Genomic DNA, 24,479 nt, shown 5'->3' with positions numbered 1-24,479 from the left:
GTGTGCGTGTGTGTCTGTGTATGTGTGTGTGCGTGTGTGTGTGTGTGTGTGTGTGTGTGTGTGTGTATGTGTGTGTGTGTGTGTGTTTGTGTGTGTGTATGTGTGTGTGTGTGTGTGTGTGTGGTAACTATGGTAACCAAAAGGGGGCGTATATTTTTGGCACACTGTTTAGTAGGTTAGTATGAGGGTGTTTGGGAGGAAGCCTGTGTTACGTGTTGCTGCTAACGGTGACCATACACCGCACACACACACACACACACACACACACACACAAAGGCGCGTGATAAAAATAGCACAATGACACAATAGAGACAGCAGCAGGTCCACTTCACATCCTCATGTCCTCATGAACAGCAGAATTTGAACAAAAACACCAGATATGAATATTTATATAAATTGTTTATATTATATATCATTTAATTCTATATAAAATACAGACACACTTCAATCATATTATTTTGAATGTAAGAGACTTATATTTCTCATATATTGGTACGGAAACATTGAGTGCAAAAGTTTGCACACCCTCACTGTGAAATGAGGAAACCAAAAGTAATTATAATGGTGGAATTTGTATGATGGACACGGTGGGTAGCACGTTTGCCTCACGCTTGGGGGTTCAAATCCCACCTCCGGCCTGTGTGTGCAGAGTTTGCCTGTTCTGCTTTGGGGGTTTCCTTCAGGTTCTCCAGTTTCCTCCCCCAGTCCAAAGATATGCATTGTAGGCTGATTAGCATCTCTAAATTGTCCGCAGTGTATGAGTGTGTGCGATTGTGTCCTGCGATGAGCTAGCACGCTGTCCAGGGTGTCCCCTACTTTGTGCCCCGAGTCACCTGGGATAGATGGGTGGATGGATGAATTCATTAGCAAACTAGCTTATGAGTAGCAAACCTACAGAGACTGAATGATGATTTCAGGCAAAAGAGATTTATATAAGTAATACAAGTTTTCACATGAAAACATGACAGTAACTTAATTTCATGAGTTAAAAAATGACTTTTTACTTTTTAGTACTTTCAACTTTTTTCTTTTTCTTTTTTTTTTTTTAAACTTTCATTTGATCCCATTTTTGGATAAATACCTCCACCTTTAATTAAGATTTTGAGACATTTTTTATACTTTCACTTATGGATCATTTCTCAGTGCCTTTTCTACCCCTGGCATTCAGTTATGTATGCAGATGTTAAACCGCTGGCTGCTTTAAAAATCAGCAAATGAACCTTAATGTTTCCGAAGTTGGTATTTGTATGAGAAAGTGAATGTTGAAAGTGAATGCAGATTTACACACTGTAGTTTACGGCCATAAAGTGTCCAAGGGTTCAAAGTTTGCTTTACCTTGTGATTGATAATATCATGTGAAAGGTTGTGACTCAGCCAGACCTGAATCTCGTGTATGTGTGCGTGTGCGTGTGTGTGTGCGTATGTGTGTGTGTGTGTGTGTATGTGTGTGTGTGTGTTTTATCAGTGTTTGGGTGTCAACATGATGCTTAGTCCATTGAAATCTTACATTTGCATTATGCTAATAAGGCACTATATACTGAAACAAGGAGATATAAGAAGCAAGTTAATGACACCTCAGACTCATGTACGATGGGGAACCTGGTTACTGTGACCTCCTACAGAGCCTCAGACGGAACCTGGGATTATGTATATCTGCACCCGTGTCTACAGTGTGATCCACTTGGGACTTTATTCAATCTGAGACAGGTATCTCTATAATCATGCTCTCATTCTCACTCTCTCTCTCTATGCATACATACATACATACATACATGCACACACACACACACACACATGTATATATATATGTATGTATGTATAGACACACACACACACACACACACACACACAAATATATATATATATATATATATATATATATATATATGTGTGTGTGTGTGTGTGTGTGTGTGTGTGTGTATGTATATATATATATATATATATATATATATATATATATATATATAGAGAGAGAGAGAGAGAGAGAGAGATTTACACAGAACTCAAAAAACTCAGAAAAGAGTTTCTGTTAAATCCCAAAATGGTTAGGAATGCAGTATGGTTATTTTGTATCAAAAATATAAACCTAGTCTGTTTTGTTTTTTTAACTGTTTATTTATTTATTTGTATTCGATTTTTTTAATTTAAATTTTATTCTGATATTTGCCTCATGCGTCCTGATTTTTGGTAAACATGACCAATAGGACATTAGAAATCGAACATTAATGCAGTGGCATGGTGTTTGTAGATACAGCAAGAATTCTGTGCTGTGAGGGTAAAAAAGAGGGGTAAAAGCAACACTGTACATGTCATTAGAGGATGAGTTTGTAATATTTACAGCCCTCTGCTGCCTGTGAAATTAATGACACTTGGAAACATTGGCATTGAAAAGGAGGAAAAGGAGGTGGAGCTAAGAAGCTCTGTTTCAGCTGAGAGAGAGGAGCGGGTTTCTGGGCCAGAAAAACATCTATTCTATTCTATTCTAATAAAAAATTATACTATACAAGTCTAATAAATCTGTCCTCTTTAAATGTCTGTTCTGATTAAACTCCATTCCACTGTAATCTATTCTATTTTATTCTATTCTACAGTGCTGTGAAAAGGTATCGTGATTTCTTCTGTTTTTTGCATATATCTCATACTAAATTGTTTCAGAATTTAAAACAAAATCTATGATTAAAAAAAGCAACCTGAGTAAACACAAAATACAGTTTTTAAATGATGTTATAATGATGTTATTTATTGAAGCAAAAAAGTTATCCAATACCAACTGGGCCCGTGTGAAAATGTATTTGCCCCCGTAGTTACTAATTCCCCAAATCTATGAAACTGCATTCATAATGGGGTTCGTCTGGACTAGACGCAACCAGGACTAGACACAACACTTAAATAGAACTTTTTCAACAGCATGAAGTTGGTTAAAAGGTCTTACCCAGTAACACACTACGCCAAAGTTGAAAGAAATTCCAGAACTATGAAGAAGAATGTGACTGAAATACATTAGTCTGTGAAGAGTTACAAAGCTATTTCAAGGCTCTGGGACTCCAAAGGACTGCACTGAGAGCCATTATCTCCAAATGGAAAAACTCGGCTCAGTAGTGAACCTTCCCAAAAGTGGCCGACCTTCCAAAATCACTACAAGAGCACAGCGACTACTCTTCCAGGAAGTCACAAAAGAGCCAAGGACAACATCAAAGGACTACAGGCCTCTCATGCATCAATAAAGGTCACTGTTCATGACTCCACTATCAGAAAGACACTGGGCAAAAATGACTTGCATGGAATAGTGGTGAGTCGAAAGTGGAATTGTTTGGAAGACACGAGTCCTGTTACACCTGTTAAACCAAACAACAAATTCCATCATACCTACTGTCAAGCATGGTGAAGGAAGTGTGATGGTGTGGGGATGCTTTGCTGCTTCAGGGCCTGGGAAACTTGCAGTAATTGAGAGGAAACATGAATTCTGCTCTCTACCAGAAAATCCTAAATAAGAATGTCCGGTCTTCAGTCCATAAGTTGAAACTCAAGAGCAACTGGATTCTGTTATGATAAAAATGATTCTATTCAATTCTAATAAATCTTTTCTCTTCTATTCCATTCCATTTTTATTAATCTCCATTCTACCCTGTTCTATTCTATTATGATAAACCTCTATTCTACTGTAATACGTTCTAATAAAACTATTCTATTCTGTTCTAAACTGTTGAAATAAAAATGATTCTATTCCATTCGAATAAACCTATTCTCTTTCCATTTCCATTCTGATAAAACTCCACTCTATTCTATTCCATTTTCTTAAAAACCCCTTTATCATAAAACTCTACTCTGTTTCATTTGATTGTAGTAAGACTGTATTCTATTCTACTGTGATTTATTCTATTCCATTCTAGTCTATTCTAACCTCTTCTACTCTACTTTACCCTAATTTTTTCTTCCTAAATGTAACATGTTGAGGTGTACGGTGGCTTAGTGATTAGCCTCACCCCTTCAGTGTTGGGGGTTCGATTCCTGCCGCTCCGCTGTGTGTGCGGAGTTTGCATGTTCTCCCCGTGCTGCGGGGGTTTCCTCCGGGTACTCCGGTGTCCTCCCTCAATCCAAACACGTGCATGGTAGATAGGTTGATTGGCATGTCCAAAGTGTCTGTAGTGTATGAATGGGTGTGTGAATGTGTATGTGATTGTGCCCTGTGATGGATTGGCACCCTGTCCAGAGTGTACCCTGCCTGATGCTCCCTTGGATAGGCTCCAGGTTCCCTACGACCCTGTATGATAAGTGGTAAAGGAAATGGATGGATGGATGTAACATGTTTTGATGTCCAAGTGATGGTGATGATATAAGCGTATATGCAAATGAGTCTATGGCGTTCTCTGGTGACTTTTTGAGAACACAGTGCCTTAGCTACTTTCCCCTGAAAACACTTGGTTGTTTTGTGTTGGTCCTGTACTGGCAAAGGAATGCTGATCACCTTCCATAGCAACAAACGCGTTGCAGTTATTTTGACTTAATAAAGTCTTAACAAATTTAAAGTGTAAAACAACATATATATATATATATATATATATATATATATATATATATATATATATATATAAATTTTATTTATCAGAAAACGTGTAAACCCGCTGTATCTTTATTGTTTTTTTTTTATTCACGTCAGTATGAGCTGAATGCCTTTGCACTAATCACGGGTGAGTGTGTTGCGTCACGTCACTCCGACCAATCAGGGCGCGTCCTAGGCGTGTGGGCGGGGCATCCTGCACGTAAACCTTGCAATATGGAGCCTCCTCGGAGAGTGCAGTGGGTCTGGCAGCCTGTTTGTTTTTAAAAAAATAAATTAAAACAGAAAACCCCCGTAAGAGCGCTGTAACACAGCTGGTAAAATGTGCTGGGGTTAACCTGCGCGGCTTCTGCCTCGACGTCTCACACCATGTTTGCAGAGGTGAGTGCGCGGTAACGCTGTCGGCCAGACAAGTTTAGTTTTCCGCGGTGTTTGTGTGACAGCACTTGGCTAGTTGGATTTAGCCTCCATGATAGCTTTCCCAGCTAGCTAGCTTAGCTAACAGGTAAACACTGGGCAGTGCACGGAAATACAACGCGCCTGTGTCCAACACGGATTACAGCGTTAATGCTCGGAGATTTAGTTAAGATTATTTCTCTTTGCTAATCGCTAGCTAGCCCGAGAAATAAACAAACCGTTCTTTGGTGACATTTTGGAGTAAAGTGGAGCTTAGACTTCCAGGTGAAAACGCTGCGGTTGTGTTTTTTAAAGGTGTGTGGAGTGTTAAACACTAAACACCAGGCATTATATATATATATAAATATATATATATATATATATATATATATATATATATATATATATATATATATATATATATATTTTAATGCGTTTTTATGCTTGGTTGCATATTTAGCATCTGTATTTAGCTTGCTATCTCTCTACAACATCATGCATCATGTTAGAAAAGCCTGGCAGGAGATTAATGATTAATTAAACAAACACACCCAGTGTTTCCAGTGTACATTTCTCAGCACTTGCTTACTACAGTACAGCATCCGTCCCAAAACACACACACACACACACACACACACACACACAGAGCATTTTTCTTTCACATCTTGACCACAAATACAAACATTCCTCAGTTTCAGAGAGATTGCATTGTCCTCTCATGAACACTGACTACGTTTACATGGACAGCAGTAATCTAATTATTGACCTTATTCTGAATAAGACAATATTCTGATTAAGGTGTTTACATGAGTTGCTTTTAGAAGACTCCTTTCATGTTCCTGTTTTACACGTTATAGAATATAGAGCGATTAACGGTACACGTGATTACCTGCCATACACGTCATTACTACGAGTATGACTTTAGGCAGATTAAGGTAATCAGAAATCGCTGTTTACGTGCTAGTGCGTTAATCAGAGTATCGTCTTTATCGGGTTAATATCGAATTATTGTTGTCCGTGTAAACGTAGTGTATGAGAGTTAAATAAAGATCATGTTTGATGGATGAAACCTCCTCAGCTCTCTTGCTGTAGTGCGAAGGCACAAGGAACTGGATTTAACTTTCCATCAACTTCATCCATCTTTCCATCTCTCCGTTAAACGTCAACACTCAGAACGATTACACGGACAACAATATTCCGATATTGAGACGATACTCTGATTAAGAAACTAGCATGTAAACGGCGGGTTCTGATTATGTTAATCCGACTAAAGTCATACTCGACGTAAACACAGATGGAATTAAGACGTGGAGTATTCCTATTTTAGTCGCATTCTCGACGTGTATTACAGACATGTACTCACCTTAATCACACTATTAACGTCGTGTGGGAGTTTTCACCGCGTTTTGCGACAGGACACGTACACACACGGCAGCGCTCAACCGTTTGACGGCAAACGAGAGAGAGCGAAGCCGCGTCCGAAACCGCGTATTCGCATACTGTATAGAAGGAGAAATACATGTATTTATTTACCTACTATATAGTAGGTAAGTACGCAGTTTGGGACGCAGCTCATGGCTTCAAGCAGTCATCTATTAGCACGGAAAGCATGACAAATAATTAACTGCACTTGAAACTTTCATAAAGTTAAAAAGGAAACACCCAGAACTGGATACGGTACTATAACGAAGACCAACTGTATGTCAATATGTGAAATTATGCCGCATTCATTTTCTTTAATAACTGCACACAGCATATATACACATACCTCCGAGAATGCCCTGTCGTGTGGTCTCTCCCAGACCCGTGGGTTTAGTCACATAAGGGCAGTTACGTGTAGGCCTATCAGATGAGCAGCTGCTCCATTCTGACGTCGTCTGCTGATATTTCGCACAATTGTTTGTGAAATTAAAATGAGAGTAAGGTGGCCAATTTTAATGAATTGTCTCAGTACTCTCTCTATTTACAAAGATTTGAGGACGTGGGACGCAAAAGGTAGATAATTTGCGATATAAACAAAGTTATGGATGGAACCGGCTCAAGGGCAGATTTCTTTCTCGATAACAGAACAGCGGAAAATGTGGATGGCAACTTGGCTAATGAGAGTATAAAACTTTAATCTTTATGCATTTTGATCCATAACTCTTTCTTTTTGTGTGTGTGTGTGTGTGTGTGTATGTGTGTGTGTGTATATATATATATATATATATATATATATATATATATATATATATATATATATATATATATATATATATATATATAAAATATTATATATATAAAAATATTATATATATAATATTTTATTATATATATATAATATATATATATATAAAATATTATATATATAAAAAATATTATATATATATAATATTTTATTATATATATATAATATTTTTATATATATATAAAATATATATATATAATAAAATATTATATATATATATATATATATATAATAAAATATATATATAACATAAATAAAATATATCCGTTTCCTGCTATGTTATAACTCACAAGAAGTCATTGCTGATTTGATTTTGTAAATGATCCTTTTTTATTTTCCTCTGATCACTTGTTATTTCCTTTTTTTAAAAAATAAATTTGAATAAAAACAAATATTTGCAAAGATCAAATGTGAAAACGTGAACTAAAGAAAATGAATATGCTTCAAATAGGCAAGATTTTATGAAGAAAAGGTCAAAGCATTTCAAACTAGAGTAGGGTTTTAAAATGTCAGCGTATTTATAGCTTAAATGTGTTTCGGGGGTTTCTATCACAGTATGTTTTGTGGGTTGGGGTGTTGTGTGGGGTTTTTTTTTTTTTTTTTTTTGTAGGGTTGAGCAATTTAGGTTTGCTAACAGACTGCCAGTGGAAAAAATATGTTGCATTCAATAAATGAATGATGGTTTGATTTTAATGTCCATGAAAATAAATGAGCGCTGAAAAATAGGAAAAAGGAAATCACCGATGAAATCTGAACATTTTAAATCAAAACGTAAAGGTTCAGTGTAAAATGTCAACGTCAAATCTTTTTGATATTGTGACACTATGTCAGAAAATCTCCAGAGCGTATTGTGAAAAATGTACCGTAGAGCTGGGAAATGACAATATAACGTGATCGATATCGTGATGTCACAATACAGTTTTTTATGATATCCTGCATTTAACAATATTTATCTATCTATCTATCTATCTATCTATCTATCTATTTATTTAAACAACTGTGATGATGTCTGGAAGCAGCTCAATCAATGTTACATTTTCAAACAAATTTGAATATTTACATATATTTCAATTAATTTTTTTCAGTGCTAATTTATTTTTGTAGACATGAAATATAACTATTACAAAAATAAACAGGCAGTTTGTTAGCAAACCTGTAGGCAATATCATGATGCATAACTCTATTATATATCATTAGAAATGTCTTGAGATATCGTGATATTTTTGTCCTATTGCTCGCCCTTAATAGATCATATCAATATTATATCATAATATTTACTATCCCTAGTTATATAGTCACTTTCTATAAGTTTGCAGTATAAATAAATAAATTGTGGTTTAATATAATACAGATCATATAGATAATTAACCGAATATATTTTTTTAAGAAAAGCCCAGCTCTCATTTTTCCCTGTGTTTTTTTACTGATTGTATATTTTGCTCTCGCCTCACGCTGTCGTAGTGCTGCTGTATTACTCGTCACTACAGGATTTCCCGACTGCAAAAATCAAGAAAACTCCGCAACAGTCGGAGGAGCTTGTAATTTTTGTAACTGATGGGAGATTCGGGCCAAGACGCATCTTGTGACATCATGGAGACACTCATTCAGCCAAAGCCACATTCAATTCCCGTGCGTCGAACATAATTACAGCTGAAAGCTCTCATTTACCAACAGACATCACTGTGAAAGACTGTGCCTTTGCAATTTCACCAATTCAAGTAGAAAAAAAACTTTCTGCAAAAAAAAAAACAAACAAACAAAAAAAAAAAATCTCCAAAATGCATGGTCAATTTTGAAAAAGTAGCGGCAGAATCAAGCGTTTTTGGCCACAACAATCACAAAAATAAAACTCCACGAAATCCTGAGCGGACTAATTTCATCTATATTACACGTCATTCCAGTGTATACGATTTATATGCAGAAATAAAACTCAAACCCACTTGACTAGGGGGAAAAAGGTATCCCATTGTGGCAGGAAAGCTACAGATCTGGCAACCGTACTTCAAAACACTTTACGTTGCCTGTTTGAGCCAAACTCCTACACACTGTAGGGTTTTCCTTTTTTTTTCCCTTTTTCTCACAGGATTGCCCTTTGTACTCGCTCAGCTTCTCGCCGTGTGAACACTCGCAGTAACACAGTGGATAAAAGCGAGAGGGCCTCATCTGCAGCCCGGGCTGTGATCAGAAAACTGATGAGTCACCTGTCCTATCAGAGCGCCATGCTAAGTGCTTTCCATTAGTGCTAAGGAGGTAAACTCCGGCCCACCTGTTTTACACAAAGCCCTGGAAACACTCGAAGTATTTATAGAGCACTTATTAATGATGCTGAAAGAGCTCATCTCATCTTAATCTTCTTATCAGTCAGGGCTTAGTCTCGGCAGGTAGTGTAGAGGAGACGGGGAGACATTTTCCGAAAAAGATCGTCGTTGTATATTTACATATGAACGCTTGTTGAAGATTTACTTCGAATCAAGCAGCCTTTGTTTTTAAAGAACGAAAGAGTACGAGGATAAAGAATAAAAGGGCACAGATTTCCCTGATAACGATCTTTACTCAAGCACCTTAAACAACCGATCATTCGTTAAAGGAAAAACCCACCGGAATGACCTGTGTATTAATCTTTATCATATTAACATGTGAGCTTCAACAGTGTCGAAGATTTATTTTATTTGTATTTTTTTTGAGTGAAAGTAGACCGCTAATGTTAAATGGTCTGCTGATTCACATTAAAGTTTGAGAAAGTAAAGTCTGCGTTTTTGTAAACGTCAGCACGTTTTAGCGAACGATAGACGAACGATTTCAAAATGGACCTCGCTGAAACGGCGAGTGACGCGCGCTATTTTTAACCTCTGACTTCGGGTTTTAGTATCGTAATATTACTCGCTGTACCGAGCTGTCTTCTGTCGTGATGCATCCACTCTCTGTATTTATCCGATTTCTAAATAAACGAAATAAGCGCTGCCAATCCAACAAAGTTTTGTTAACAACTGATTATTTATATTTATTTTTATTTAAATCGTCAACATTATTGTACTAATAAATTTCGATTGCTTGTTGCAGATCTGCCTCAGCAGTTAGCACATTTGCCTCACACCTCCAGGGACGGGGTTCGAATGCCTCCTCCGCCCTGTGTGTGATTTTGGAGGTTTCCTCCGGGCTATCCTATACGGTCACAAGGTGCCTGGATCCTATCCCAGGGAGCATGGGGCTGGCTTTATTTGTTTATTTAGTTTTAAAATACATGCTATATAAACATGTTAGTGACTCTTTCTTATTTTTATGCAGGTAGCTTAGTGAAGGTCATTATTTGCCATCTGAACCACATCATGATCCAAAATACTGGCAAAAACACACTTTATGCACCTTTTTTGATAATTAAAGTATCAGATTATATATGGCTCTGATATTTGTATCATAACGAAAAGGTGAAAATGTGACCGGTGCTTGAGAGGGACTTGGTGACACACAGGTTAGGACTTGATTGTCCACAGAGGAAGTAATCAGCTTATGAGGCGTCTCTGTAAGCGTGACCTGTGTGTACTGTCTAATCAGTGCACATTACATAGTTAATCAGCTATGCACTATAAACCGCTGAGTGGACGGGCTGATGGGTTTTCTCTCATGCCATAATGGGCCCTTTATCACTCGGGGGGGATTGTTGAGGAAATATAGATTGGCTCATAAATCAGACTCATAAGCATCATTTCCATGATACTACTGCTTATAGGTACTAACAGTAGTAATGCAAGTGTCAGTCTTCCCATGGAGGCGGGGGGGGCAGACGCTATTATTACCCATGTCTAATAATGGCTGTTGTTTGGATTCTGCCGATTAAAAGGAGGAAAAAAGAACCAGTGATGTGATCTGTGTTAAACAGATGTCAGAAAAACATATAAGGGTGCGAGGGGAAAAAAACCGTCGTGGCGAGAGGTGTGTCCTTTAAAGCGCACCTATTATGGTTTTGAAATTTTGTTTTAAAGGTCTCGTACAATAGATTTACATGCATGCGAGGTCAAAAATCACTTTAACGTGCTCATAATTTAAACTGCAGCGTTACCTCTTTTATAGGATGTTGCAGAGGTTTTTGTTTGGTGATTGTTGCGGCCAGAGATGTTTGATTTTGTGGAAAATATTTGTGACGCAGTTTGTAGAGTGTTTTTTATGTTTGTTATTTTTTTGTGCGTTTTTGCAGAAAAGTACTCTAACTGGCGAAATCGCAATTGCATGAAATTGTTTTGCGCGCGCCGTTTGTCGGTAAACGAGACTTTTTAGCCGTACTCGTGTTCGACGCACGTGAACCGAAGAGGGCTTCGAATGAATGCGCGTCGTGATGCCGCGGCTTGGCCCAAATCTGCAGAAAATCTGGGATGCTTTTGAAAAGTTTCGTTTTTCAAAAAAGTTTGTTTGATTTTGCCTTCATTTCTGCATTGATTGTAAAGGATAGTAAAAGGATTGTCAGTTACTTAGCTCTCGGTAGCCCCATGTGTGTGTTCGAATATGAACTTCCCAATCGCTGCGGCGATTTCTTCAGCCTGGATTGAATCGGCAAGGAAAGTTTTCTGTGTTTTAGGATTCACGTCGTATGACGGGATCCTAATCAAATTCTGGTTAAATTCTATAACAGTCTGTGAGACAGCGTGTGTTCTACATGTCCGCTTATGCGATGAAGGTCCTCTAATGATAGACCTGTGACACCCTTATCAAATGAATTCCCCATATCACTTGTACATGTTGTCCCATATCAGACTCTCTACTCTCATTAGTTTTGTTCTTATGTTTATTTGGCTTCTGTGAACCCCACGTTCGAGCGCGCAAATGACAGGAAATAGAAAAGGTTATAAGCACAGTTTGACCCAGTTTATAAGCACAGACAAAGCATCAGAGGAGAAACGAGTCTGTCCAGCTGCACAGCTACATGGTTGATTCAATAAAAGTGTAAATCTGTGTTGTCAGAAATAAAGGCACAGTACATGTACAAGTACGTTGTATTCCCTAAGGTGTTTTTTTTTTTTTTTTTTTTTTTTTTTTTTTTTTTTTTTTAATTATTATTATTTTTTATAAATAGCACTCCTTCACTGAACAGTGCAGCTCAGCACCCCCGAGCTCTTCGTATTTCACCAGTGTGAATGTGTCGCTTTCCCACAACAGGAGGAGTTTATCAGCTGGTGAGGTCATGGGTACGGGTAGTAACAACTCGAAATTGAAATACACTGGTTTGAAATGTAGCCAGACACGTCATGGTACATGCTGAAATGCATGCGGTACCACATTTATTCTCTCACAGATCAAAAACCATCATAAGACAGAGTTTTTAATGACCGTGTGTGATGATTTTAATACATGAACGTTTGGTGAAAATAAAAAGGCAGATTTTTCCCTTGACAGCAGCTCGCGCTCGGAAACGCAGCCGACTGTGCCAATACACTAAACTTGTGAAAATACGGAGGAGTTTGAGCGCAGACCTTACCCGAAAACATACATGCACGAGCAGTTAGGGGTGTAATGATGCATTACGATGCACACGCTGGTCACATGATCGAGCTCTTTTGTTCAGAGCATACGCCACTACTGGGTGCATTTCATGGAAAGTGACTGACAGCTCTGGATCACAACGACCAACATGCATTATAGGTTATATTGTTACACAGTCAGGTTATAGCCATTAAAGGACTGCATCAAGAACATCAACACCCCCCCCCCCCCCCCCCCCCACCCCAAATGAACAGGGGGAGCTTTTTCCCCGCAGGCCATCAGACTCCTCAATACAGATATGTCCACCATTCAGATCCCTTAGGACTCCATAAAGACTCTCCGATCACTCTGCACTCCATTGAAACTTCCACACACTGCACTATGCATTTGTTACTACACGTTACATACTTACATATTTTATATATACATTTTTTTTTGCACATTCCTGTACAAATACTTGTTTTCTTATTTATTTCTGCTTTTTAATTTAGTAATTTAAATGCACAATGTGGAGTAGGCCAGGTTTTCATTTCACTGCAAATTATGTACTATATATACATGTAGATGACAAATAAAAAAATCTTTTAAAAGAGCTTTTCACCAGTGCCCAAGTTAGAGGTCAAGGAGTCTGGGCATTTTAGCCGACTTTGGAGCTCTATCTCCGAGTAAAATGATGCCTCGGGCGCTGCTTCCGAGCTCATTTTGTTTCAGTTGATCCCGGGTCAGAGACTTTGTTTCTTCGATAAAATTGTTGGGAGAAATTATACATTTGTTTATTTATTTTTAAGATACGGTGAACATTTTGTTTATGATATTAAACCTCTCCTCATAGCCATTTTTGATTTATTTAGTTTATACAGACAAAAATGCGTCTTTTCAGTCATAATTTTAAGAATTTTTGAGAATCAAACTGATTGAAATTCTGAAGCCAGTGCCGAATTGTGTGCAGAGTCTATCATTAGACCCCTAAGATCAGTTTAGAATTTTCCACTATACAAATCCCTGTGTACGATGTTACTACAGACACGATAATGTATTACAGCTTTAATATAAGCCTGCCTTTTGAATTACAGCGGCTGCTACAGAAAAAGTAATTGAATTTACACCTTTCGAGGACACAGTTGAGAATTCAGGAGCACTGCGCTATAAAGCCTCTTGCTCGGCAGTTTGTGGAGTGTTTTCTGTATGGAGCCCGGGAAGACGAGATGAATAGAGCAGTGTGTGCAGCGGCTTGGGAATTTAGCTGATAAATAGCTTTATATGTGAATAGCTGTACGTTCAGGGCCATTCAAACTGTGCTTGGAGAGAGATAATGAAAACATGCAGCGTCTATTGCTAGTCGGGCCTGACATGAAATGGTTCAATCTGTAACTCAGAAATATCTAATCGGGACAGCTGAAATCGGGGAATCCGCCAGGGTTGGTCCTGCATCGCGTTCGTCTCACGGTCTCTAGATAAAAGATAATAGCATAATGTTTGAGTTATGAGCGATGTTCACAAGTTTCTCTTTAAAACCCACCCCTTAAAAAATATATATATAATAATACATTTTATACTCTGTGCACTGTTTTTGCCGAGAGGCGACTTTTAAGCCATCCTGACATACATCCTTGATATCGTATCCTTGTTGATGTTCAGACAATACTGACTTATTGACTTTTTTTTTTTTTTAAATTACTGCCCATATTTCATGCTTTGAAGCACCTTGGAAATTTAAAACTGTTTGTTCCCTAATACGTTCCCACCCACTCTTAAAACAACCCCCCACCAGCTCCTCTCCAATTTGTTCACCTGCCAGTTCCTCTCTCATCATCCCACAGCCATCCGCTAGCGAGGGTGAACACGAACACGTGATTTCTTTAAGGGACATGAAGCCAGCGAGCCACTTTGTGTGGAACTGCTGCTCATGCTGCATCTCAGGGCAGCGTAACACCAAACACTATCAGCCCTATTCCACATACATGAGCTTCTAGATGCTTGTACTTGGCTAGTGTCGCTGTGATTGACACGGGAGAGAGAATACAAACTCTCGCCAGTTCTCTTGGATCCCAGGTAACGGATGTCTGGTGCGTCATCGGGATCCGAACTCCCGATCTCCCAGCGATAAGGTGACCTCTTTTCTGTTTGTGTCCTCAAATGATCTGTATTGCAAGAGATCTCACTCAGAAATCTTTAAAAGAGAACTGGAGGCTTCCGCAACTCTGCTTGAACTCAACCTCACATGGTGTAGTGGAGAACTGTATGTCCGCACCAGTAGATTGAGCTGCTGTTTGTGCTTGAGTGAAACTAGGAAGGACACTGATTTTGTTTGTAAACATTACTAGTTGTAATCTTGACGTACAGAGAGCGGGCCGACTGGTTTAACGTGTTTCAGAAGGGATGTGAAATATGCTGCTTCCACACACAGCATTTCCGTTTAGAATAATCAGCTTCAGTGTTCAAACTCGAGCCATGGGTTTTTTTCCACCTCGGGCGTTTTAGTTTTTTCCCCTACTCTACAGGCGGTATGCTTTTATACAAAACCTCCCACGAGAACCCTGCGCTAACGTGCCTGGCGTGAACATCCGTATCGATTATTTTTGGGTGCGGATTTGAAGCTTTGATTTGAGGATTTGTTTGAAACCGGGGTTAAAGTCATCATTGAGCAGCAGTTTTGTAACAGACGGTTTAAAAGCTAACGCGAGACGTTTGTAGATGACGGAGCCGATTAAAATGAGAATTCCTTTTGGTTTTTATTAGCAACATCATGAAATTTTGTGATTTAGAAATCTGGAATTTAAAGGTTTGGGGCTTACAGAAAATTTCAAAAATCCATTTGGGGTTGTTTGTCCAAAATATACAAAAACCTAAATGTGTGTTTTTATATTTATTTATATATATATTTATTTATATAATGTGTATATATATATATTTGCGAAATTGCCAACAAAACTAAAAATAAACTGTTTTTCACTGTAAAGGCACTTACACACGAGAGACTTTTGCTGAAATATAATTTCTTTGCTTTTTTAAATCAGCTGAATCACTGTTTTATTAATACATAACACTTGCTGTCCACTTTAATAGGAATGCCTGCTCGTTTATTCAGTAAATCATGCAGATACAGGTTGAGCGCTTCAGTCAATGTTCACATCAACCATCACAATGGGGGGAGAATTATGATCTCTGTGACTTTACTCGTGGCATGGGCTGGTTTGAGTATTTCAGAAACTGCTGATCTCCCGGGACTTTGACACACAACAGTCTCTAGAGTTTACACAGAATGGTGCGGAAAACAAAAAACGGCGAGCGAGCAGCAGTTCCGTGGGTGGAAACACCTTGCTGACGAGCGAGATCGGAGGAAGATGGCCAGATTGGTTTGAGCTGCCAGGAAGGATATAGTCACTCGAATGCTCACTCTTTATGAACGCAGGTCTTCTGGAAACAGATTTTTGGTTCTCAATATGAAAAGAAATCACGTTAAACATGCTTTAAATGTGTTTACACTCTAGTAAGTGTAATTTACAAGGTCTAGAAAAGAATTCGACGGATAGATCGTAATGAGACTTAAGGAAACAAGCTTTTCATGATGTGATTGAGGAAGGATTAAGCTCCGCCCACTCAACGCAAAGTTTCTATGTTTCGACTAATCAGGTATTCATGTGTGTCAAACAGTAGACGTGACCAAACGTGTCGTTTCTCCTTGTTGTGGCACTTAGTGGTTTTCTACATCGTTTTTAACACGTCTGGTTTTCGCTCGCGTCTGAATAGTGTTTGAATCTGGAGCACTCGCATACTCATTCACACCTAGAGTCACTAACCCACCTACAGCTATATTTTGGGAGGAATCTGAGGAACCCAGAAGGAATCTGCAAAGACAAAGGGAGCAGATCCTAACCCTGGAGCTGTGAGACTGCACACCAGACTCGTATATGGCCATTTCACTCGCCTCTGGTGTTTGTCCGAGACCAAATATTGAAAAAGGTTTATTTATTCATTCATTTATTTATTTTATTTTGGGTCCCTCATTTGCTCTTGGTATGCTGCACCCATGTGACCTGTTGAGTCACGCTTGTTGTGGCACTAAGCCTGCGTCTTATCTGACCTTTGATTAGCTTACTTAGTGTTCTTTATGGCGTGCTGTTGAGCTCGAGGCAGGTCTTATGAGCGCCTCACTAGCCTAGCTCTCTGAATGCCTTTAGTTTTCTCACTAACAATAGCTTTACAACGTAGCTGTTGTGAAAGAGGAGCGTCTCTAAAGGATTTCAAATTCTCGTAAACGCCTGATTCATCCATGGGCACATCCAGTTTTGGTGGAGAGAACTAGTGAAAGGTCGAGTGTGAGGAGTGTCGACATCTCTGCGTTTGTAAAATTTAACATCGATCTGCTCTCTGAGGGATCGGTTTATTAAAAAAATTTCAGATCACACCACTGTCACTGAGCCGTGAGTTTGTCAGAGTCTGCCGCTGAGGGGACAATAATAATAATAATAATAATAATAATAATAATAATGATGCCCTTGAATATTGTGTGTCTCCTAAACCTTCTGGTTTTATTAAAGAGTGTAACTCCTCATTTACTGACCGTGACTTGTTCCCGGATTGTCATGGGGAAACTCAAGGGGTAGGACGTAAGCTGTAATTGTAAGCGAGTTGCTTCATGTTGGCTTTTTTTAAAAGAAAAAAAAGCAGTATGCCTAGTTTGTGTAATCTTCACCTTGAAGGTGTGTGTGTGTGTGTGTGTGTGTGTGTGTGAGAAAGAAAGAAAGTCAGGAGTGTGTCGTGACGCTATAGGCCGGCTTTCCTGCACTGACAAAAACAGGAAGTCTGGTGACTGGGCACATGCTCCCTCTCAGGGCTTTGGGCTTTTTATGAATTTTTTATTGAGCCATTCAGAACAAGCAGTCCAGATCTGATCATTCAGAACAACTCAACCTCATACACAACCTGTTTTCATATCTAAAGCAACTTGTAGCTTGGGGTGTTTTTTTGTTTTTTGTTTTGTTTTGTTTTGTTTTGGTAGAAATTCTATGTATACTGCGCAGTTGTATCATGATGCAGAGAAAGTAATGAACTAACGAGTTGTGTGTGTGTGTGTGTGTGTGTGTGTGTGTGTGTGTGTGTGTGGTGTAGTGAACACAACTCATTAAGTTATTAAGGAAATGCATTCTGTCCGTATCTACTGAGGAAAGCCACAGGTTTGCAGAGGTGCCTGAAGGACACGCGATGTGAAAGGAGCATTTGCGTATTGTTTACTTTCGCTTTGCGCCGACTTAATTTGGGTGAACTTTGACTTTTTCTTACTATTCCTTGGTGCACATTGGTGGCTGTGGCTCAGATGGTAGAGCAGGTTGTCCACTAATCGTAGTGCTGACGGTTCGATTCCTGGCCCACGTGACTCCACATGCCGAAGTGTCCTTGGGCAAGACACTGAACCCCAAGTTGCTCCCGATGGCAAGTTAGCGCCTTGCACGGCAGCTCTGCTACCACTGGTGTGTGTGTGTGAGAATGGCTGAATGAGACCATGTAATGCGCTTTGGAATTATTTGCAGTAGAATCTTTTTTGTTTTGTCCCCCCCCGTAACTATAACTGTTACGTAATCGGGATACAAAAAACTGGTACCTGTAATCCGTTACGGCAAAAAACAAAGGCACATTTTGTTAAAAATAACGGTAACACGATCAGGATTACAATTCTTTTCTTTAAAGAAAATCCGAAGAAATTAATCTTTTGACATAACACGATATAGACAGCTGCTTGATTATAGGTCTGGTTCTCTCTTGTCAGTCGTGGCTCACGTGAAAAACCTCCTGGTGCATGCGTGTGGCTTAGTGATTCGTACATTTGTCTCGCAACCTCCGGGGTTGGGGGTTTGAATCCCGCCTCCACCCTGTGTGTGTAGTTTGCATGTTCTCCCCGTGTTTCAGGGGTTTGCTCCGGATACTCCACTTTCCTCCCTCAGTCCAAAGACATGTGTTGTAGGCTGTTTGGCATTTCCAAATTGTCTATAGTGCGCGCGTGCGCGTGTGTGCACGCACGTGTGACTGCACCCTGTTCAGGGTGTCCCCTGTCTTGAACCCTGAGTTCCCTGGGATAGGCTCCAGGCTCCACGTGACCCTGTGAAGGATAAGCAGTTGAGAAAATGGATGGATGGATGTACAGGTGGGAGATAAGGAAATAAATATACATCAGTGTAATTGAAGACATTTTTTCGATACATCATGATGATGATGATGATGATGATCAGGATATTTGTTTGCTCTGGACAGCAGTGCGACAGGATTTCCACCATAATTTACACCTAATACTGTCTATTAAAATATAATTTAATGTGCTGCTCTTATTATTTTTATGATTAGTAGTAACAGTAGTAGTAATATTCATTCAATGTTTATTTATTTACTTATTTACTTCATGTGTGGTTTGCAGCCTCTCTAAAGCCCTAGGATAAGGGAAAGGGTTCTGCTTTTTTCTTTTGTTTTTTCCCCTCTCCTTCTCTCTCTCTCTCTCTCTCGCGCTCTCTCTCTCTAAATCAGCCTTGTGCAGTGGTTAAAAATAAAACTAAAAGTGCTCGGTCAGCTGTACATCTGCGATCAGAGAAACTGATGGATGTCTGGATTGGATTTTCTCTGCTTACAGCTTCTGTAGTCCACGTTCAAATTCAGCGCCCGCTCTCTTCCCCACTCCTGACCTCAGGCAGTTCGCTGTAGGAATCTTGCGAGGCAAAGAAAATGGCCCTTAAATAATAATTGTATGCAGCCGTAGCTGCTTTTGGCTGTGACCTATATCTTGCTTCGGATGGTTACGGTGCCCAAAATTTTGCCGAAATTCAGCACACGGAATTACACGGAGCCGATCAACCTGCACCCTTTAACCTTTCTGAAGCTTTTTGCCAGAAAAGTGCAGAAAAGTTATCAGATGCTTGGTATGTTTTGGCACTGAGCTGAACCGCTAGTAGACCGAGCCTATAATCCTTCAGCTGTGTGAAAGGTTCACAGGTGAGTAGTGTGAGACTGTTTATTAAATCCCAGTCCCACCTGCCTCTGAAGGAATTCCAATCCAAGGAGTGACCAATCGACTGCTTCTGCAGTTATCATTGTTTGCAATGGATGAAGATGGAATGTCATTAACCTTATCCAATATGTATGTTTGTTTTCCAGGCCAATCTGTCAGTCTGGGGATGGGGGGGCCTGGGAATCCTGCTTTTCCTCATCACGTTCGGACCCTTTGCCATATTTTATTTGGCGTTTTATATCTTCTGTTTTCTTGGCGGGTAAGTGGCTCTGTCTTCAAGCACAGCTGCGCTCCCTGACTGTAAAACAGCTTATCTTTCTCCTGCAGGCCTGCGCCTGGGTCCGTTTACCGTAATAATGCGTCTTTTTAAAAAAAAATATATTTTCTCCTTTCTCCTCTTCAGGGGCTTCGCTGTCACGCTTTTATTTGGAAAGACAAATTCCGAAAAACACCTAGAGAAATGTGAGCACTCCTACCTGCCCCCCACCCCAACAGGCATAGCCAAGGTAAACAGTGCATCACTTCTCAACAAAATCACAAGTGTCCATACTTCTCTAGAAAGAAATTGATCAGGTTCTAATTTGTGTCACACCAGTTTTTCACAGATCAGCGCTTGTTTTATTCGTGTAAAGGTTTTCCCGTGCGCTTATTTTTGTCCGTCAGTTACACGTTCCCCTATAGATCCTAAAGCACTCCCTTGTTTTCACACCTGAAGCAAGTTCCCAGCTCAAGTGACGAGTGTTGTGTTCGAGCAGGGAAAGCAATCCAGGACACCAACATTCTCTCTCGGTTTCCACAGACTTTAGAGGAGCTGAAGCAGGAGACGAAGCCCATCAAAATCGACCGGCGTCTGACGGGATCCAACTTCATCGATGAGCCTCTGCAACAGGTAAACGTCTGCGCATGCTCCGTGCAGGGTCGTGATTTTGTGGAAGCCGGTCTTTCACAACCTCCTGCCATAATTCAGAGTGATGACACAGCAGAAAAAGAAGAAAAAAAAAAAAGTCACATGCTGTTTTGCTGAATTGATGGTTCAGACGCTTCATTTTCTGCCCGTAAAAGCAGTTTTGACCATGAATGTAGCTTCTCCCACATTTTTTTTGATGACGTTTAGTTTCAGAACCTGTTTCTGATTATGAGACAGCGCATCGTGCGTGATTAGCGTAACGTCTGAATAACTGGGTTATGCCGAGAGCAGATTACGTGGAGTGAATTTGATGCCGTGTGTCAGCAGGTTTATTGTTCTCCAATAAGACTCATGCCCTTTAGATTCGTCCCAAATCAGGTCGCTTGTGTGGATTGAAACATACAAGACGTCTGTCGATGCAGGACTGCACATACACCACCGGTCAAAAGTTTGTGGACACTCGACTGAACTGTTTCTCATGATCTTAAAATGCTTTTGATCTGAAGGTGCATGATTAAATGTTTGAAATCAGTGTTGTAGACAGAAATATAATCCTGCCGATGTATTCATTTCTTTCATTAGACAACTAACATTTTATGTAAGAAAATATATGTTTTTAAACGGACGACTCCGTTTAAATATTCCGAATAAGAGTCCGGCTTAGGTGCGAACTCCTTTATTGCGGTTTAAAAAGCATCTCAGGGAAATTCCTCAAGGAATCTGTCCAGAAAATGCCAGGAGTACATTTCTGGAAAGTCTATGCAAAAAATTGTCTACTTTGAACATGCTAAAATATTAAATTATTTTGATTCATTTTGGATTTTTTTTATCAAAGCATAATTCCCATATCTCCATTTGTGTTACTCCAGCGTTTTGATGACTTTATTATTATTATTATTATTATTATTATTATTATTATTATTATTATTATTATTATTATAATAAAATGTGGAGGTAAAAATAAAGAATGTGTGTGTAAACTTTGGACCGGTTGTGTACATTCAGGAGATGTAACATTTCGTTAGAATGGAGAACAACGTCGACTCGGCATAATGCCACACTATTCCTCCTTATTCACTGTGACCTATGTGCGTCGAAGGTGTACCACATGACCACACACACACACACACACGCACACACCACCTGAAGCATGGCGAGTTTACAGAAGGCAAAAGGGAGAAACAACGTGTCAAAGCTGCGAGTGACTTTTAAAAATTCAGGATTAATGTTTTCCACACCGATTATTCTACTGTTATCCACCTTGTTCTATCATACAGAAATGTGGTTCTGCCTCAGCAGTTTACTTCTGAAGATCTATGTGTGTTCTTCTCAGATTTCAAATCCACGTGTAAACACAGCTCGCTTTTGTCAGTGCACCTTACCGTTTCTTTGCATCCTGCTCTGTCGTCCTGCAGGTGATTCAGTTTGCTCTGAGGGACTACATCCAGTACTGGTATTACACGCTGAGCGAGGACGAGTCCTTCCTGCTGGAGATCAGACAGACGGTGCAGAACGCTCTGGTGCAGTTCTCCACGCGGTACTCCTCCGCTTCTCGGCCCTTATCTTCTCTCTCCGGTTACAGGAATTTTTGAGCCGGATCATGTTTTCAGCGAGTTTAAATCTCCGTGTCCTTCGCCGCTTGAGAGAAGTTGGAGATGTTGGCTCTCGTTTAATAAAACCGTGCACGGCCAAGTCTGAAAACAAGCGTGTGCGAATGTCACTGATTCGTTTCCTGAATTTGATCGTTGGCACATCAGTATCAATAAGTATATATCGAGTATACTAAACAATGATGATAAGAAGAAAATTTTTCAAATAATGTTAATAATCGCGCTACACGCTCAGGAACCTTGAACTAAATACAGGTTATTGGGTTTAATTACAAGATTTATTCCCAAATTTGTAAAGGTTAATCAGAATGCACAGGAGTGGGCGTGTCGTACACATTCGACATGTGAATAATTGGTTAGTGGGTGGAGCTTGCGTCAAAAGATATTTTTCATATATATATAATATTTTTTTAATGAAAGTTTTTTGATATTCTGTGAATTCTGCTGCTTCCGTTGTGGTAAAACACTACCCAGAATGACCATGATGCTTTGTTCTGTTCTTGTTGTTTTTTTTTTTTTTTTCTTTTTCCAGGTCCAAAGAGGTGGACTGGCAGCCTTATTTCACCACCAGACTGGTGGACGACTTCGCCACTCATCTCCGTGTTTTCAGAAAGGCCCAGGAGAGGCTGAACGAGAGGGAGGACCCCAAACAACGTGAGTCGCAGTTACCAGCAGGTCTATTTCCAGTTAAATTAAAACGTGTCTTCACAGGAATGAGTAACACTGCAGTGATTAGTGTGAATGTTGTGCGTTTTGGGGTCAGTTTCGCTGCAAGCAAATAGTTCTAGCTAATAAAATGAACTGCAAGAATGAACTTGTTTACTGCTGCTGCCTGGAGCTGCTTTTAGAGAACTGAGAACTGGAGCCATTTTCTGAGCTTTCTGTTTTCTGAGATTACTCTAGCACAGAGGTGTGTGTTAGTGAAGGACATTAGTGAAGGACTGACTGAGATAGAGCAAGAGAGACAGACAGTGAAAGAGAGAGAGAGATGGACAAAGAGAGAGGGACTGACGGAAGAAAAGAGAGATGGACAAAATGAAAGCGAGACAGAGACAGACATAGAACTCTAACAGGAAAGACAGAGAGAGAGAAAACACATGACAGACAGACAGAGCGAGACCGAGAGTGGACGAGCGACAGAGACAGACAGAGCAAGAGCAGAAGAAACAAAGAGAACACAAGACAGAAAGAGAACGACTGCGAGCGAGAGATCGAACGTGACCGAGAGAGAGAGAGAGATGGTTAGAAAGATTGAGGGAGACGGAGAGAGACCGGGGGAGACATTATGGCCCATTATTTTGTGTGTGTGTGTGTGTGTGTGTGTGTGTGTGGTGCAGGTGAAGCTCCAGAGGAGCTGCTGGATGCGTTTTTTGAGACGGAGGTGGAGATGGAGAGGAAGATCTGCAGAGATGTAGTGTGCACCTCCCATGGAGATGAAGAAGGTGAGACTTGCTGTACAGGACAGGAGGAGATGGAGCTGTTACACACACACACACACACACACACACACACACACACACACACACACACGGAGTGTTCAGTCACACCTGCTTTGTAGTTACAGATAATGATGCAGGATGCTCTGTGACTGTGTGAGTTTAATAACAGTGTTTTGTTGCACCAGGGTTCCTGCGGGATCTGTGTGAGGTGCTGCTGTATCTCTTACTACCTCCTGGAGATTTCCACAACAAGAACATGAGATACTTCCTCAGGGTGAGGCATGGGAATGAGAGAGGTGGACACTACTGTTCTGCAATACTACTGCGAGAGGGATGCTGACTACTTCTTCTTTTTTTATTTATTTATTTTTTAAAATTTTAACAAAGTAGCTTCTGTGATGTCCAACTTTTAAAGGAAACGGGACGTCGGCTCTAATCTCTTTTTATTTCATCTGTAGTGTCCGTGTGATTTCTCTGTGCTGAGAAAACTAGAAACCTGAGGCTCTTGTAATGAAAGTGTTTAACCTTTTGATCTTTTGTTCAAAAAAATCACAAAAGTACTCTGCTCTCGTGGATATCAAACAATTGCAAACACAACACAGGTTTCAAAAAATCTCTCTTTGTTAAATATAGGTGTGCAACAATTATTGGCACCCTTTTAGTCAGTACTTTGTGCTACCTCCCTTTGCCATGATAACAGCTCAGAGTCTTCTCCTATAATGCCTGATGAAGTTGGAGAATGCATGGCGAGGGATCGGAGACCGTTCCTCCATACAGAATCTCTCCAGATCTTTTAAATGGTGGGCTTTCCTCTTCAGTCCACCCCCCCAGGTTTTTTATGGGTTTCAGGTCAGGGGACTGGGATGGCCATGGCAG

General features: G+C 39.8%; 1 protein-coding gene across 2 annotated transcripts in view; it reads left to right on the top strand.

The window, feature by feature from the left end:
* Nucleotides 1–4,754: 4,754 nt before the first annotated feature.
* Nucleotides 4,755–24,479, top strand: part of snx13 (sorting nexin 13) — a 32,506-nt gene continuing 12,781 nt past the window's right edge. Inside the window, exons 1-8 of one of the 2 annotated variants that reach the window (XM_053675516.1) lie at nt 4,755–4,939; nt 19,794–19,906; nt 20,051–20,153; nt 20,447–20,536; nt 21,970–22,091; nt 22,697–22,818; nt 23,502–23,606; nt 23,789–23,877. In XM_053675516.1, the coding sequence (XP_053531491.1) occupies nt 4,928–4,939; nt 19,794–19,906; nt 20,051–20,153; nt 20,447–20,536; nt 21,970–22,091; nt 22,697–22,818; nt 23,502–23,606; nt 23,789–23,877 (756 nt within the window). In that variant the 5' untranslated portion in view covers nt 4,755–4,927. Of the gene's footprint in view, nt 4,940–19,778; nt 19,907–20,050; nt 20,154–20,446; nt 20,537–21,969; nt 22,092–22,696; nt 22,819–23,501; nt 23,607–23,788; nt 23,878–24,479 lie in introns of those variants that run through there. The other variant, XM_017454598.3, reaches the window with a different exon arrangement.

The sequence above is a fragment of the Ictalurus punctatus genome, chromosome 24, assembly GCF_001660625.3.
Source record: "Ictalurus punctatus breed USDA103 chromosome 24, Coco_2.0, whole genome shotgun sequence".
NCBI lineage: Eukaryota > Metazoa > Chordata > Actinopteri > Siluriformes > Ictaluridae > Ictalurus > Ictalurus punctatus.
This window is presented reverse-complemented; position numbering and strand designations above follow the sequence as displayed.